The sequence below is a fragment of the Xenopus tropicalis genome, chromosome 8 (assembly GCF_000004195.4).
Source record: "Xenopus tropicalis strain Nigerian chromosome 8, UCB_Xtro_10.0, whole genome shotgun sequence".
NCBI classification, from domain to species: Eukaryota; Metazoa; Chordata; class Amphibia; order Anura; family Pipidae; genus Xenopus; species Xenopus tropicalis.
The window spans coordinates 58427754-58444599 of record NC_030684.2 but is presented as its reverse complement, the minus strand read 5'-3'; the positions used below and the strand labels follow the sequence as shown (position 1 = coordinate 58444599).

The following is a 16846-nucleotide window of genomic DNA, read 5'->3' as shown; positions in this document are numbered from 1 at the left end:
GTTGGTGAGAAACACGTTGCTCGTGAGCTACTGGTTGGGAATAACTGCCCTATGGGTAAGGATTAAGCAAGGTATCCTGTGACAACTGCAATTTAAGTAAAACAACTGCAAGCCAGTAATACCCTCATAGGAGGAAAGAAGGAAAAAACAACAAGAAAAGGAAAATATAAGGCGCACTCCTTCATAATATTTATACTGTGTTTAAAGGGAAAAGCATAAATGTATAAACAATGGTCCTTTAAGAGCATTGCTGGATTTAAAAAAATGGGAAAAAAATATGGGAAACAGTATATTTAGGAATATCATTTTAATATTTCCAACTTCAGTGAGTAAAACAACAACAGTGCATTAAGCACCAACAGACGACCGTAAATGTGTGTTGAGTTGAATAGGGCTAAACTTGAGATGCCTGGAAATAGACAAGCATTTTTTCTGCTAAATAAAGTAATATGGACAAATATGGAAGGGGTGCATACTCTTGGAATGACTTGAGCTAGGCAGTGCTTGTAAATAAACCAAAAACCTGAAATGTCAGCATTAACAAAAACACTGACTTCAGTACGGAAATAACACTTTATAAGAATGTTTCTACACAGTAATATTTTAGGAAATGAAAATGTCAACACATAACCACCAAAATATATACACAACCAAGTCCTTTGTTACAGTGTGTATAACTCCTGGACATATAATAATGAATTTAGCATTGAACTGAAGAAATGCAAACAATTCCAAGTTTTGCGAAGAAGGGGTGCCTTAGTCTTGTTTTCCTTCACGCCACTGCCGAGAGCCTTCATTCCACGCCACGTATACAAACATAGCCAAGACCACGTGCACGGCAACCACTGCCACAATTGCTGCGTAAAAGTAGCTATCCCTGTTAGACATCCCATATGTACCTAAGAGGAAAAAAAATTAACAATGTAAAACTGATGTTTGTAGAGTTCAACAAAATATACTATGAATTATAAAAAAAATAGTTGAAAAGGTGCTTTCCCCTACAGGGGTGTCAAACTCAATCACATAAGGGTACCGAAATCTAAAGCACAGGCTTAATCGCCGGCCAAATTTTTTTATTAAGATACTGTACGGTCAGGCACAGTCAGGCGATTAGTGCTGCATGGTCAGGCACAGTCACCTGGGGCCACATAAAACAGCCAGAAGTGCCATATTCGGCCCCCAGGCCTTGTGTTTGACACATGTGCCCTAGAATATCAAGTGCTAGATGACACTAAATAATTTTCAAGATCCAGTCACTTTAGTATGAGAATAGAATTACTGCACCGTGATAACACTGGGGAAAATGTAAAGAAGCACCCTTAAATAACAGTAATATAATTCCCAAATGGAACACCACCAACAGGGCACTGATGAAGGGATATATTCATATTTTAAGCAGCACTATACACAGCATGTTCATCATTCAGATTAGCCCCTGCCCAAGCAAAACATACAATACATATATTTTTTTTTTTTTTGCTTATTTGTCCCAGTAAGGAGGTAGGGCAGCACCACAGCTAGCAGAACATACACTAATTCTTGCACAGCAAGTACAAAAAGTTGCCAAAGACTTTTGTTTTAATGAGTGTACCCCTTTTAAAGTGGCATAAACAACCTATGGCCCTCCAACATTAATTATTGGGGATTCTGGGAGTATAATACACTGGGAACACTTATACAATACAATGTAACTCCAAGTCAATCACACTTCTGTGAAAACAAACTGTTTACTTAGGTAGCAACACTGACAATCAATTTCACATGCTGTTGTGCAAATGGAATAGACAACAGGATGGCACATCCATGCGAGCTGTGGCAAGGTTTCCTGTGTCTGTCAGCGTAGTGTCCAGAGCATGGAGGCGCTACCAGGAGGCAGGCCAGTACATCAGGAGACGTGGAGGAGGCCGTAGGAGGGCAACAACCCAGCAGCAGGACCGCTACCTCTGCCTTTGTGCAAGGAGGAAATGTGCATGTGTCTGCTCAAATGGTCAGAAACCCATGAGGGTGGTATGAGGGCCCAATGGTCAGAAACCCATGAGGGTGGTATGAGGGCCCAACGTCCACAGGTGGGGGTTGTGCTTACAGCCCAACACCGTGCAGGACGTTTGGCATTTGCCAGAGAACACCAAGATTGGCAAATTCTCCACTGGCGCCCTATGCTCTTCACAGATGACAGCTGGTTCACACTGAGCACATGTGACAGATGTGACAGAGTCTGGAGACACCGTGGAGAACGTTCTGCTGCCTGCAACATCCTCCAGCATGACCGGTTTGGCAGTGGGTCAGTAATGGTGTGGGGTGGCATTTCTTTGGGGGGCCGCACAGCCCTCCATGTGCTCGCCAGAGATAGCCTGACTGCCATTAGGTACCAAGATGAGATCCTCAGACCCCTTGTGAGACCATATTCTGGTGCGGTTGGCCTGGGTTCTTCCTAATGCAAGACAATGCTAGACCTCATGTGGCTGGAGTGTGGCAGCAGTTCCTGGAAGACGAAGGCATTGATGCTGTGAACTGACCCGCCCGTTCCCCAGACCTAAGCAAAATCTGCTTCTAGTATACTGACCTTCAAACACATAGACCTTTGAAGAGAAGTAGAGGCCAATTGGCAACATTATCATTAAGACGGTAAAGAACAGGAGAGTCTTTAAAGTAGCCACTAATGAACCTTCATTTCTGAAAAATAAAAGTAAATAGCAACATTAAAACTAAGCACTGCTTAAAACTAAGGCATTTTAATATATTCAAGATGGTTGGTCTGGTTTTAAACATGTTTTATCTCCACTAATGGAAAACTATTTCTCTTTGTGGTGGTAATGTAATATTAGACACAAAATTTGCCCAGGTCGAATAACCTATAGCAACCAATCATTATTATATATAATCTTAATAAAGAGCCACAAGGATATGCATCTCTGTACAAATTCACAAAAGTACACACAGGGAGGACAAGCATTATAACAAATAAAAAGCACATAGAGCAACGAAGGGACAGATTTATCAAAATTTGAGCATGAAAAAACACCAACAAATGCCCTGCAACTTTTTAAGTTTTTTTCCCATCAAATTCTAGTTTATTCAAGAAAAAACTCAAACCAAATAATGGATTTAGCGTTTGTTCACTAAGAAAAAGAGAAAATCATATTATTCCATTCTTTTTCAATGAGGCTGAAAAAATTAATGTTTTAATGAACTGGGAAAATAAAATTCCCATTGACTTCCATAGAAAATGACCAGAATTTACTTGCTTTTCCTGGCAACTTTGTGCTTTTTTCTTTAATAAATCCTGACTGTTCCAAGTTTCATAAAATACTCATGTGGGTACTTAGGTTTATGGTTTTTGGAAATTGGACAAAAATGGCAACATAATTTTTGATAAATCTGTCCCTAAATGTGGTTAGAAACACAGTACCAAATTTTGCACCTTTTATTGATTACATACAAATTGCCTGTGCAGAGTAAGGGGCAAAGAGTTTGTGTATTCTCCCCATGTCTGAGCAGGTTTCCTCCATTTAACTTAAAAAAAAACAAAAAAAAAAAACAGGTGGGTGAATTGGCTTTTCACTAAACTGACCATACTGTGTGTATGTGAATGTGATAGGGACCTTAAGGTGGCCACACACGTGGCGATTTGCGATCTTTCGTGCGACAATCAGCCACAAACCGCTCAGGGCTGAAACGGCAGATAAGGAGGTAGAAACAATAGGATTTCTACCTCCTTCTGCCGATTCAGCGCTGAAGGCAGATTTTGGTCAGGCGCCTTCTATGGCGCCCGATCAAAATCTTTTAACTGGCCCGATCGGCAAGTCGACCGATATCAGCAGCCTCCTGCGATATCGGTCGACTCGCCGACTTGCCATGCAAGCACCGAATATCGTACGAAACGAGGTTTCGTACGATATTATCGGTGCGTGTATGGCCAGCTTTAGACTGTAAGCTCCACTGGGGCAGGGACTGGTGTGAATGATGTATAATCTCAATGAAGTGCTGTGGAAATGTATTGGTGCTATATAAATTATAGGTAATAAAAATATAATAAATTATGCATGGATATAAAAGAATAGTAGGCCAGCATCTTACATGCAGGCGGATACAGGGAGTGTGGCAAAGGCTTCAGTGTATGAATATGGTTTGTGTATTATGTACATTACACAGGAACTTGGGGAAATCCAGTTGCCAGAAGCACAGACAGGTTTGCACAAGGCTCTGCAAGCTGCGTGTTTATTATGACAACAGAGTTTGAGCTCAGCTTTGGATTTGCTTATAAATGGCTCCGGGCAGGGAGGGAATTCTGGCCCTGTGTTCTGCTTGCTGATATTTCCCTATGGCACTTTTGTTCAACTACAACTCCCAGGATTCTCCCTACACTCTAAACTGGAAAGATACAGATTAATCATTCCCAATGTACATTATAAATACATCTATATCTGTTTATATGTACTTCATATGTTTTCTTCTGCATTTAATGTTTGGGGCCCAATGCAGATGTCCCTTTATGCCTGCACTAAAAACCAGCCCCACTGCCTTTAAGTAAACGTGCATTGCCCACATTCATTTTATTGTGCTCTCCAATTGTTGCGTTGAGCGATTACATATCGATTCCTAACATCAGTCCCACGGTCATTGTCACCCCAGCACCTGTGCGTGTGTAGGGGACAGCTTGTGGCAACCATTTCTCAGCTTTCCTCGCCTCCTCCTCCATCCAAATCCCATACCCTCCCTGGCACGTACGAATGACTTACTGACTGAACTCCGGGAGCGGCACATTAGCCGCGTTCAACGAAGCCTTGTCGTATCTCTCCATGTTCCCAATGCCCCGTTGCTTGCCGAACTTCCTACTTGGACGCAAGATCACAGCAATCACGTGACGTCTGTCATGTGATCATATGATGGCAACATCGTATGGAAATAGGCCTGCTTCACATAGGCGGGGCCAAGCCTCTTTCTGGAAGGGGGGGGGGTGCTGGCTGATTCCAACGTTTACCTGGTGGCTCTTGTGTTCAGATCTAACTCCCGATCAGATCCGTAGGTACCAAGTTATGGTATCACCCCCTCCTCAAAAAATCTGTATTTTGATCTAAGATTCACCAGAAAAATTATCATTGACTCCATATTGATTATCCCATAAATGTTATAACAGTTCCAGGGTTACTAATCCCCAGGGCCGCCGCTCCCTATAAGCAGAGTACGCAGTCTGCATAGGGCACCAACTCCCAGGGGGGCACCATCCCAGCTGCTCAAAAAAAAATCGTTTTTATATATTATAACGTACCCCCCAACACTGTTCCGCCGGTTTCTATAGCGCATCCCGCTGTCCCGGATAGTTGAATCAATCTATGGGGGCTACTGGGGCACTTACTATGGGGGCATTGTCTATGGGGGATATTGGGGGCACTGTGTGTGGGGCCCCTATAGTAGGTGTTTTTTTTTATTATTTTATTTTTACTTCCGTAATATTTGGGGGAGGGGGCACAAAAGTAAATTTCTGCTTAGGGCACCCATTTGGCCAGCAGCGGCCCTGCTAATCCCACAGCAAGTGCAGGCGTAACTAGAGTAGATAGCTCCCCCTCAAAAAAAAAGTCTTAAGGTAGGGCGACTAGAAAATGAGTGAACATGTAACATAAATACATGTTGGAGGGCAGCACTGAGCCTATTTAAATAAATAGCACTCCCATTTGACTAAATTTGGCAGGTTATTTAAAGTTTGAACACATTTCTGTGGGTTTTAGGGTCCTTTTTTAAAAGTTGTTACAGTTTTGCTGAAAAAGGTGAAATTGCCCTTTAAGCTGCAAGTCTCATTTCCCCAAGAGACCTGTTTTGCTTATTACTTACAATTGTATCTCAGTGCAGGGGGGCTTTTTACCTTTCTGGGCTCTCTGCCAAAAGCCCACTGATTTTAATTTAAAGTGAGAAACAATGTATCCAAGTGCAGGGGACGCGAGTTAACATTTCTGGGCTCTCTACCAAAAGCTACTTTTAATTATGGCTAATGTCAGACGAGGCGTCTGGCATATATTTTCGGAAAGCGGAAAAGTGCTTGCCGAAAATACCGCCATCCGCCTCTTACCTGCGCCTGCACCCAAATGAATGAGATACGTTTCGGTGGAGGCACATGTTGCTGAAATACGCATAAAAACGGGAGACTTTGCATTCTCTTGCGTTTTTATGCGTATCTCGACTACATGTGCCTGCACCCGAGCGTATCTCATTGATTCCGGTGCAGGCACAGGTAGGAGGTGGATGGCGGTATTTTCGGCAAGCAATTTTCCGCTTGCCAAAAATATACGCCAGACGCCTCGTCTGACATTAGCCTAAATTTGTATCTTTTTTAGCTTCAGTGCAGGAGATCAAAGGGAAATGAGGGAGTTTTCAGTAAGAATCCAGAACTGCAGATTGAGCTGTCAAAAGAGGGAGTGTCCAGCGAAAATCAGGACAGTTGGGAGGTATGCGCATGGGAATCCAACATAAACATTGTGCAGGGGGGCCTAATATGTGTGGGTCAACGTGTGTAATCTAATTAATTTAACCATATACTTAATCTTTGTTATCTAGCTGACTACAAACAGTTTTACATAAACGCACTCTAAAGCTGGCCATACACGTGGCGATCTCACGATGTTTCGTACGACCGTCGGTCGCACGAAACATCGTCAGATCCGCCACACACCATTCAGGGCTGAATCGGCAGGTAAGGAGGTAGAAACAATAGGATTTCTACCTCCTTCTGCCGATTCAGCTCTGAAGGGAGAATTTTGGTCAGGCGCCTTCTATGGCGCCCGATCAAAATTTTCTAACTTGGCCGATCGGCGAGCCGACCGATTTCAGCAGCTTCCTGCGATATCGGTCGGCTCGCTGACATGCCATACACGCACCGATTATCGTACGAAACGAGGTTTCGTACGATAATATCGGTGCGTGTATGGCCACCTTAAGAGGCATTTGTTTGGTTTCCAGAGGGACTGCTTACCTCGTCTGGTGATAAAACCATTCTTCCTCCCTTGAACTTCCTCTGGAATTGCAAACAGCTTTAGTTCTGCAGGATGTTTTATGTATGAAAAAGTATGTTATGCAGCTATTTCATGTAAACCTCCCTATTGCACAAGTACGCACACTAAAATAGATATCATCAGGAGCCAATTAGCTGGCTGCATATTTTTTGAGCATTAGACATGGGAAGAATATAAAATCCCATGGCAGACAGTGTTTTAGAGTAAAACTCAGTAGCCCAGTGCTGCAAGGCAGAAATACTAATCACTGCACCACTAAATAATTAGGGCCACATTTACTTACCCACGAACGGGCCGAATGCGTCCGATTGTGTTTTTTTCGTAATGATCGGTATTTGGCGATTTTTCGGAAAATTGTTGTGACTTTTTCATTGCCATTCCGAATGTTGCGCAAAATTTGGCGATTTTTTCATAGCATTACTACTTGCGCGAAAAGTCGCGACTTTTTCGTAGCCTTCGCACAGAGTACGAAAGATTCGGATTCATTCAAGCTTCAGTATGGTGCCTTTTCTTGGGCCAGGTTGGAGCTGCAGGGTGCCATTGAGTCCTATGGGAGGCTTCCAAAATCATGCTAAGTCTGAAAGTTTCGCCCGCCGCTTACGAGCGCTCAATACGAAAAAGTCGCGACAAGATACGAGCGCATTGTAATGGCTACGAAAAACTCGCGTTTTTTCGCGCAAATCGTATTGGTAACGAAAAAGTTGCGACAATTTCCGAAAAGTCGTAAAGGAGCCGAAAAAATCGCAAAAAATACGAAAAAGTCGCAAAATGTTCGTTTTCCATTCGGAATTTTTCCAATTCGGATTCGGATTCGTGGGTTAGTAAGGGGCACATTTACTAACCCACGAATCCGAACTGGAAAACGAACTTTTTGCGACTTTTTCGTATTTTTTGCGATTTTTTTGGTGCCTTTACGACTTTTCGGAAATTGTCGCGACTTTTTCGTTACCAATACGATTTGCGTATTGGTAACGAAAGTTTTTCGTAGCCATTACGATGCGCTCGTATCTTGTCACGACTTTTTCGTATTGAGCGCTCGTAAGCGGCGGGCGAAACTTTCAGACTTAGCATGATTTTGGAAGCCTCCCATAGGACTCAATGGCACCCTGCAGCTCCAACCTGGCCCAAGAAAAGTCACCATACTGAAGCTTGAATGAATCCGAATCTTTCGTACTCGGCGCGAAGGCTACGAAAAAGTCGCGACTTTTCGCGCAAGTAGTAACGTTACGAAAAAATCGCCAAATTTTGTGCAACATTCGGAATGGCAACGAAAAAGTCGCGACAATTTTCCGAAAAATCGCCAAATACCGATCATTACGAAAGAAACGCAATCGGACGAATTCGGCCCGTTCGTGGGTAAGTAAATGTGCCCCTATGTGTTCCTTATGGACATGTATTATTCTCCTATAAGATGAACTCTGCAGCTATCATAAGCATACCACACATTTACGTAGTCCTACCCATCCTTGTGTTAATACCTAATGCTAAATGCAGAAAAACTAAGACCTCTTACGTCTGCATTAAGCAATATGGGTATAACCAAACCCAAAAATTCCCATAAACCATCTGACTTGATTTTCTACAATCTCACATATTTTCTATAACGAGACATTAAGCCTCATTTACAACTTCAAATGCGGGAATGCTAAAAAAGAAGCACAGCTGTGCATGTATCAATGCTGTTTATTAAGGGGAACACCACCCAAACACAGCTTTTACATAATTTCAAGCACCTTTGCAATGTATGTTCTTTAAAAAATGTGCAGCCTTTTCATGATTTTTAATGTAATACAGGTATGGGATCCCTTATCCAGAAACCGGTTATCCAGAAAGCTCCGAATTACAGAATGCCTGTCTCCCATAGACTCCATTTTAATCAAATAATTCAGAATTTTAAAACTGATTTCCTTTTTCTTGTAATAATAAAACAGTGCCTTGTAATTGATCCCAACTAAGATATAAATAATCCTTATTGGATGGCAAACAATTAACGGATGCAAAAATTAATGTTTTATTGATTCTTTAGTAGACTTAAGGTATGGAGATCCAAATTACATAAAGACCCCTTATCCGGAATACCCTTGGTCCCAAACATTCTGGATAACGGGTCCTATACCTGTAATATGGCTTGCAATAGTTACCTACGCCTGGTCCCCTGTTCTCCTCAGCTGGCCTGGCTGGCTACTATGAAACTGACTCAAATAAAATGTAACGGTAGTGGACGTCCTCAGCCTGCCTTCAGCCTGCATCCTCCAAATCTCACAATTTCCTGCACACGCGATGTCAATAAGGAAAGGAATATCACGTTGCAATGCATTGTGGGTTATGTAGTTCCTACATGCTGTCTATAAGCTGTGGAGAAGTTTTGGTTTGGAAGCCAGTTTAAAAAGTACTTACATTAAGACACAAGACAATGTCCTTCTGCATAGCTACATATTATGTGCTAATGTGCTAATGTCCTTTTGACTCTGGGGACCCTTTTTGTTTATGTTAGATTTTAATAAATTAATAGATTTTTTAAAATCCTCTTTTCAGACCATTTTGGTGCACAAAAAAACAAAAAGGAGAGGGAGAAAGTGAGTTGACTACAGTACTATACAAGAAAATTAGTAGATTAAAAAAGAGAGTCTATAAGTTATATCCCACTGATAGGTCCTGAATATATAGATAAGCGATCAACAATTAAATCAGTGAAATAAACAACCATTTATTGGCTCAAAATTTAACAAAACAATTCAAAAAAAGCAAACATACTATACCAAACGACAAACAGGTGCATCCCAGTACCTCATGGCCCTGCTAATGTGTTTTCACCATTGAGTGCTTCATCAGAGGAGGTCCTCTAGTATAGTATGTTTGCTTTTTTTGAATTGTTTTGTTAAATTTTACAAAAATTTTGCGGCGGAAAATTTGCGTTCTTGTCAAAAAAGACATGGTTGCATTTTGTGAATTTTTAGCCATTTTGCACAAAATTTTGCACAAGTGAAATGGGACAGATTTGCTCATTACTGGTACGCAAAGTATGGCAGTCACACAAATGCCTGACAGACAGAAGATTTCCCAGTGTGCTAAGCTGATTACCTGGCGTGGCATGCTTGGGATATTACCCACAAAGTGGTGCTAGGTTCAAGGCAGATGTATTCTGTGGACTGAATGTATTCTCATTCCTTAAGATATAAATCCTGTCTTTTGCCACTGCACAACCAGAACCCTATTGTTGTTTAACTCAATCAGCTAATTCAAAAGCTTCCCTTATGGCATGAGTTATGCTGGCAAAGTACAAAGCTATAAAAATGTGAAAAGAGCGCCATCTATATATATTGTGTTGCAATCACATAGTGAGAAATAGCAGACACTTATCTATAGTCATTTTTCTTTACTGGGTTGTTCAGTGTAAGCGCTACTAGTGATTAACCGCATTTATTTTTTTAAGTTAGAATTAAAGATTCAGAGAATTTGTCTGTATGTGGGTTGCATTTCTTTCAAAGTATAAAGTTTAATCAGTGCTGTCAGGTAGAGCTTTATTGGGAAGAAGTAACAAAAACTGGTTGCTTTGTGATGAGTGTTTTTGCCCTTACAGCACCAGGTTATAGGAACAGAATAACATTATTAAAAGATCCCCTTTAAAAATCGATCCATGTACTGTGCACTAGCGCCTACAACCTCCACCGACATAAAAAAAATGTAAAAAGTAGCCCAGAATGATATATTTGCTATAAAACGTAATTTTCTTTACAGCTATCAGCGCTGGTTGTGTTAAATACAAGGGCCTTGTAGGTTGGATAAAGATGTTTAATGTGGATACTATAACACTCTCTCAGTATTGTGTGGCTCCATTGTTAACATGTTAGAGATGTCTTTGGTGTCATTTAAACTTGTGCTGAATCCCATTAATGGCCTTCCTTAAAAAGAAAAGCTGGGATTAGGCTTCAATCCAGATATTTCAAACTGGTTAGTGGTAGGCAGAGGTCAAGCGTCACAACTGATTTTTAAAGCCAAGGGGAAGCAGAGACTTTATATGGAGCCTTAACTGTAAGTGACCTTAAGCTTTCATTGTGAAAACCTTCTCAACTGCTAATATCTCTCCTATTAAGCCTGCCTTCTTCATCTGTAGTTTCACTCATTAATTGCCTAACAAAAAATTTATTTGCTATTTCTGTAAAGCCAAGGGTTTAAAGGAATAGCTTTTAAAAATGTTCGTTTTTATTATAATGATGTTATATTGCACCAACATATTACACTGCACATAGAAGAGATTATTTCTTATTTACAACAGTTGTGCCCCAGTGTAAAAAAGTTGTAAAATTTGTCTTATAACCCATAGCAGGCAGCCATTATTGGTTAACGGTTTCAAGTTTAACTAATTGGTTGTTGAACTAGACCAGGGGCAAACTCTTAAGACATTACACCCTGTGGTCCTTCATCAGTAGCCAGTTAAGATGCCTACTGTATGTGCTTCTGGAGGCTAAGAGATAAACTCCACAAGTTTTTTTTTTGCGGATGGGGTTGGATCGACAAAATGCACACAACAAAACGGATGTAGCCACACGTGTCAAAATATAATGGAACTAGTACAAAAATTGGATGTGTAAACTACATATATTTATTTCCATCCGACCTGATGCAAATGTCAGATGTGAACCCCCATGCTGAATTTGCGTCTAACGCAATATTCTCTCAACCAGTCAAAGCGACTATTTGTGTGACTATTTGCGTGTATATGCAGGAACAAAACACTTCATCCGACATTACATTATAGCCTAGGGAAGGGGTGGGCAAACTACGGCCCGTCAGCCCTTTCAATCCGGCCCGCTGTCTCCAGCCCCCTTAAAAGAATGACGGGCCCTGATTGGTTGCGCCCCGTGCGTGCGCACAGCGTCAACACGCACGGGGCGCAACCATATAAAAGAATGCACTGGGGAGCGGGGGAACAGAAGGACGGGACGGAGGAAGCAGCGGGTCGCTGGGGGGGGAGCTGAGAGGCCCTATAATTTTTGATGGCAGCCCCGGGCGTAACGCTGTCCCGGCACGGTCCAGCCCGTCCGTTAGTTAATGTGGCCCCTGAGCCAAAAAGTTTGCCCACCCCTGGCCTAGGGAGATTAGATTTTGTAGCATCTTGTGCTGTTGCATGGAGGATCAGATTAATTCTGATAAAATCTGATATATCTGAAGGCATAATCTGGGGAAAAATATTTGGATACATTTCACATTATTTTACGTGCCAACATTTTACAGCTCTTACCCAGCTTTCATTGCTATAACGGAATGGGTACATTTTGGCACAACCGCAGTTTCATGAACAGTTATATATTTTTATAATAATTATGGATAGTCAACCTTAACCTCCAGACTATCCATAATTATAGTTCAGGTATTGGATCCATTATCCAGGAAGGTCTGAATTATGGGATGGCCATCTCCATAGAATCCATTTTACAGGAATAATTAAGATTTTTTTTTACAAAAAATGACCATGTACTTAAATTCTATATAATAAAATATAAATATTCTCTATTTATCCAGAAAACCCCAGGTCCCAAGTATTCTGGATAACTACACAAAGACAGGATGTGATAGCCTTGCAGTTCAATTCTGTGTCAGTAACAACCTTCACTATAAGCCTATGTTGTATCTCCTGTCTTATTCTTGTATGTTTCCAAATGCAGTAATTTGGTTCCAGATACCATAATGGTAAATTCCATGTACTGATAAAAAGCTATACTGAATGAAAATATAATTCTCTCTGTGATAGCCTGCTAGTGCTTATGTGAAATTATAGTTACTGGTTTATTGAACAAAGCTAATACTTCCTCACTACATGCAGCTTACAGATCGTCAGTTTTATTAGCTGAGTTTGGCTTTTCCATTAACCTTGCTTCCTCTACGGTGACTATAGGCCAACCTTTTAATTTTCCAGTTCTTTACCTTTATATTAGCCTAGCATTATTGCAATATATCATTTATGTTTAAGCATATGCATTGACATGTGGATTTCATTTATATACAAGTTTGTGAAGCACAAATATTACAAGCTGCAACTATGTTACAAGTTTTTCCCCAAGCAGACCAAATACTGTGTCTGACTGAGTACACTAGATGCTGAGGAACAGTGTCACATTATCACCTTGTGTCTGTCTCAGTGCTTATCCTTTCTCCACTTCTAGACTGAGGGTCAATGGGATGTGCATGTACTCTTCAATAAAAACCCTAGTCAGATATTGGAGAGTAGTAGGTGCTAAGGCAAGCACAGATTGAGACTATAATGTTATTCAGCACATGGATGACTGCTGCTGAAAATGACATCAAGTACTGACCATGCAGAAATCACACACACATGGCATTTCAAGTACACAGAGGCATTTCAAGTACACAGAGATCCCCCACAGGCCCAATAAATAGTGACTGTCTATGACACTTACAGCAGCCCTTCTGGTATTTGCGGGAATCCTCAGATGGCCAGTCTATGCCTGACCACTAGTGATGTGGTAGTCAGGATAAAACTCAACCTGCACCCACCCAATCCTAAATCCCATTTTAGGACCTGCACTTAATATGTACCCACATATTTCTGTTCTGTATTTACTTCTGCAGGCTCCTCCTTAGTTTCCAAGACAGAGAAACTCCAGGAGCAGAGGAAAAATGCACATCACTCCAGGGGCAGAAGGACCGCACATCACTACTGACCCCATACTGCAAGATTCAAGGATGATAAGCGTTAAAATAAATAAATATACAGAGTTACAAAGATTAAATGCTAATAGAAACAGTAGGATAGATGTTCCTGGCCTGTACAATCTAAAGGTCCCCATACACGGGCCGATAGTAGCTGCTGATATTGGTCCCTTGGACCGATTCGGCAGCTAATCGGGCCATGTATGGGCACTTCCGACGGGCCTGCCCGACCGATATCTGGCCTGAAATCGGCCAGATCTCGATCGGACAGGTTAGAAAATCTAGTTGGATCGGGGACTGCATCGGCTCGTTGATGTGGTCCCCAGACCGACTTTACCTATGCCCATCATTATAATCAAATTATCCTGGATTCTCCCGATATCGCCCACCCGTAGGTGGGGGATATCGGGAGAAGATCCGCTCACTTGACGACATCGCCAAGTGAGCAGATCTGCCAGTGTATGGGGACCTTAATTTATAACAGGTATTGGATCTGTTATCCGGAATGCTTGGCACCTGGAGTTTTCCAGATAAGAGATCTTCCTGTAAACTGGGTTACCATACCATGTCTGCTATAAAATTGTTTAAACATTCAGTTATTTCAAAGATTTAAAGAAAAGGCTAGTGCAGTATATAGTTAGATCTTTCTGTAAACTGTATGCATTTCAATCCTTTTGTTCCCTCTGATACCACTTTTAATTTATATAACCAGAAATGTATTTGCCCTATCATAATGGTTGTCTCTCAGATACCTAATGTTATACATCTGCAAAAGGGACCCCACAGTATTCCTTCTTCAGAAATGTCATGTTAGTTAATTCCAGTCTATTTGGCTAGTTGTCAGCTGTGATAGATCGTGCCTTCTCAAGAGTCATATTTACATGTAAGTTGCTTTCATGTATGAAATGTTTTCAAAATGTGACCTTGCTTGGCACAAGATGCCACTAACATATCATGTATTTGTTCTTGTTATTATCTTTTCCATATCCCTATTTGCTTCCATTATCACACCTTTCCCTCTACAATATTAACTTTGGCTTTTTCACTAGTAATATGCAGAACGAATATTATTACATACTATGACATCTTAATCTACTGTACAAATATCAGTCAAAGCACCCCAGCAAAGGAGCGATATGGTACCCCATCTGCAGGACTTCAATATACCTGTCATTCCAACATGGCGGCACAGCAGGATATCAGAGCGCACAACTACTAGGGGGAATTTTTAAACAATATTCCTAGGACTCTGTATTGTTGCATTAGGTGCACAGGAAAGAAGGAAATGTACTAAAGCTGGGAAAAGAGGTTTTAATAGACAATTTAACTAGACAGTTACCTTGTGACAAAGAAAGCAACTTTATAGATTTAAAGAGAAAGGTGACAGGCTTGCTGCAACACCTTACACAGTTCTGCCTTTCTCTGTTAGGATATATTGATTTTACATTAATGAAACAGAACACTGGCAAGTCCGTGCAGGAAAAAATGTGTTAGTAGAAGAATTTATAAGGATTCTATTAGGTCACTGGCTGGGCTGACTTCTCAAGTTGACATAACTGGCACTAAGAGCAAAACAAGCTTTAATTTTATTCTCAGTATCAGTGATATCTGGATATGTACCCATACAAGTTAAATTGCAGTTTGGCCATTTTTTTAGTTTATCGTTTTACTCCCCATTTAAGTTTTTAAGAAGCTTATTCAGCACTTGGTACCTACCATTTGTGCACATGAATAATTCCCCCAAACATTCTTCTCTTTTAGTATTCCCAAAAGTGTCTCCTTTTCAGTTAAGGGGGTGAAATGAAGGTTAAAGGAGGGGGAGTGTAGTAAATGTAATTACTGATAGCAGTCATAAATGACCCACCTTGTTTTGCTGTGAAGAAAGAATATTCAGCCTCCAACCCAACCTCACCTATCTCACTGTGCAGCAGTTGACCAGCTTGATTTTAAAGAACATATTACAGGTATGGGACCTGTTATTCAGAATGCTCGGCACCTGTGTTTTCCGGACAAGTCTACTAAAAAATAATTCAAACATTAAATAAACCCAATAGGATTGATTTGCCTACAATAAGGATTAATTATATCCTAGTTATGGTCAAGTACAAGGTACGGTTTTAATATTACAGGGAAAAAGGAAATTGTTGAATCATTAATTTAATTAATTAAAATGGAGTCTATGTGAGATGGCCTTCCCGAAATTCAGAGCTTTCTGGATAATGGGTTGCCAGATAATGAATCCCATACCTGTACAATCATTATGATTATTATGATGTGAAGTCTGTGGGAGTATCATTTATCTAACAGGTTACATGTACTAACAAAAGAGTTCTGTTGTCTTGATAACCTTTTGTACCTTTGACGACCTTCTTAGTATACTGTGCATAGAGCTTTTTTTTTTTTTTAAATGTTTTTATTTTCCTTTTTTTCCAAACAAATAAAACAAATATAAGAGAGGGGGAAAGAAAAGGGGGAAGAGGAGAAGGGAAGAAGGGTTGGTAGGGAGTTTGCACATTTGCTCGCATTGGGGTTAGTGAGACTTAAGGGGTTAATATGGTGCATAGAGCTTTAATTGTGTGCAATCATATCTCCTACCCTGCTGCTAACTGTAAGTGGTACTCTCAAGCTTTTAAGTCTTCATTCTCTAATTTCAATCAATGTATATTGAAGGGGAACTTTGCCTATGCAGTAAGAGTTATTCTTTGTTTTACTGAAAATCGATATCTCCAGGTGACAGTATTATTCTGCATATTGCTTTATCTGCAAGATCTTTTGACTGATTTTGATGAAATTCATATTTAAGTGTCATTGACACAGTGGGAAGGTTCAAGAGCTCTGTCTATTTGCTATTGCATGTATATAAATGCAATTTAATATTAAAATGTTGTCCTGATACTTTAAATATGTTTTAATGTCTCTGCCTAAAAAGGCATGTCTATATGGAAGTGGCATACATCATTTTATCCAAAGAGAAGATTGTTGCCATCCTTACAGCATTTTACTGTGTATCAAAAAGTAGCAATTTATGAGTGAGTAAAGAGCAATTTTGAGCACAATCAACATTTTTTCTACATAATGCAACATTTTTGTCCCAGAATGTCATTGCAACTGCATGTAGGTGTTGCCTATTGTGTGGGCAGCAATCAACTGCTATTTTTTTTGTATGTGAA

At 40.6% G+C, this 16846-nt stretch overlaps 1 protein-coding gene across 1 annotated transcript; it reads right to left on the bottom strand.

The window, feature by feature from the left end:
* Positions 1-292: 292 nt before the first annotated feature.
* On the bottom strand, positions 293-4860 carry vma21 (VMA21, vacuolar ATPase assembly factor). The gene is given in 3 exon segments (NM_001044463.1): positions 293-899; positions 2564-2673; positions 4740-4860. Coding segments are annotated over 3 exon segments (315 nt in total). The 5' UTR covers positions 4802-4860; the 3' UTR covers positions 293-756.
* Between the last annotated feature and the right edge of the window lie 11986 nt (positions 4861-16846).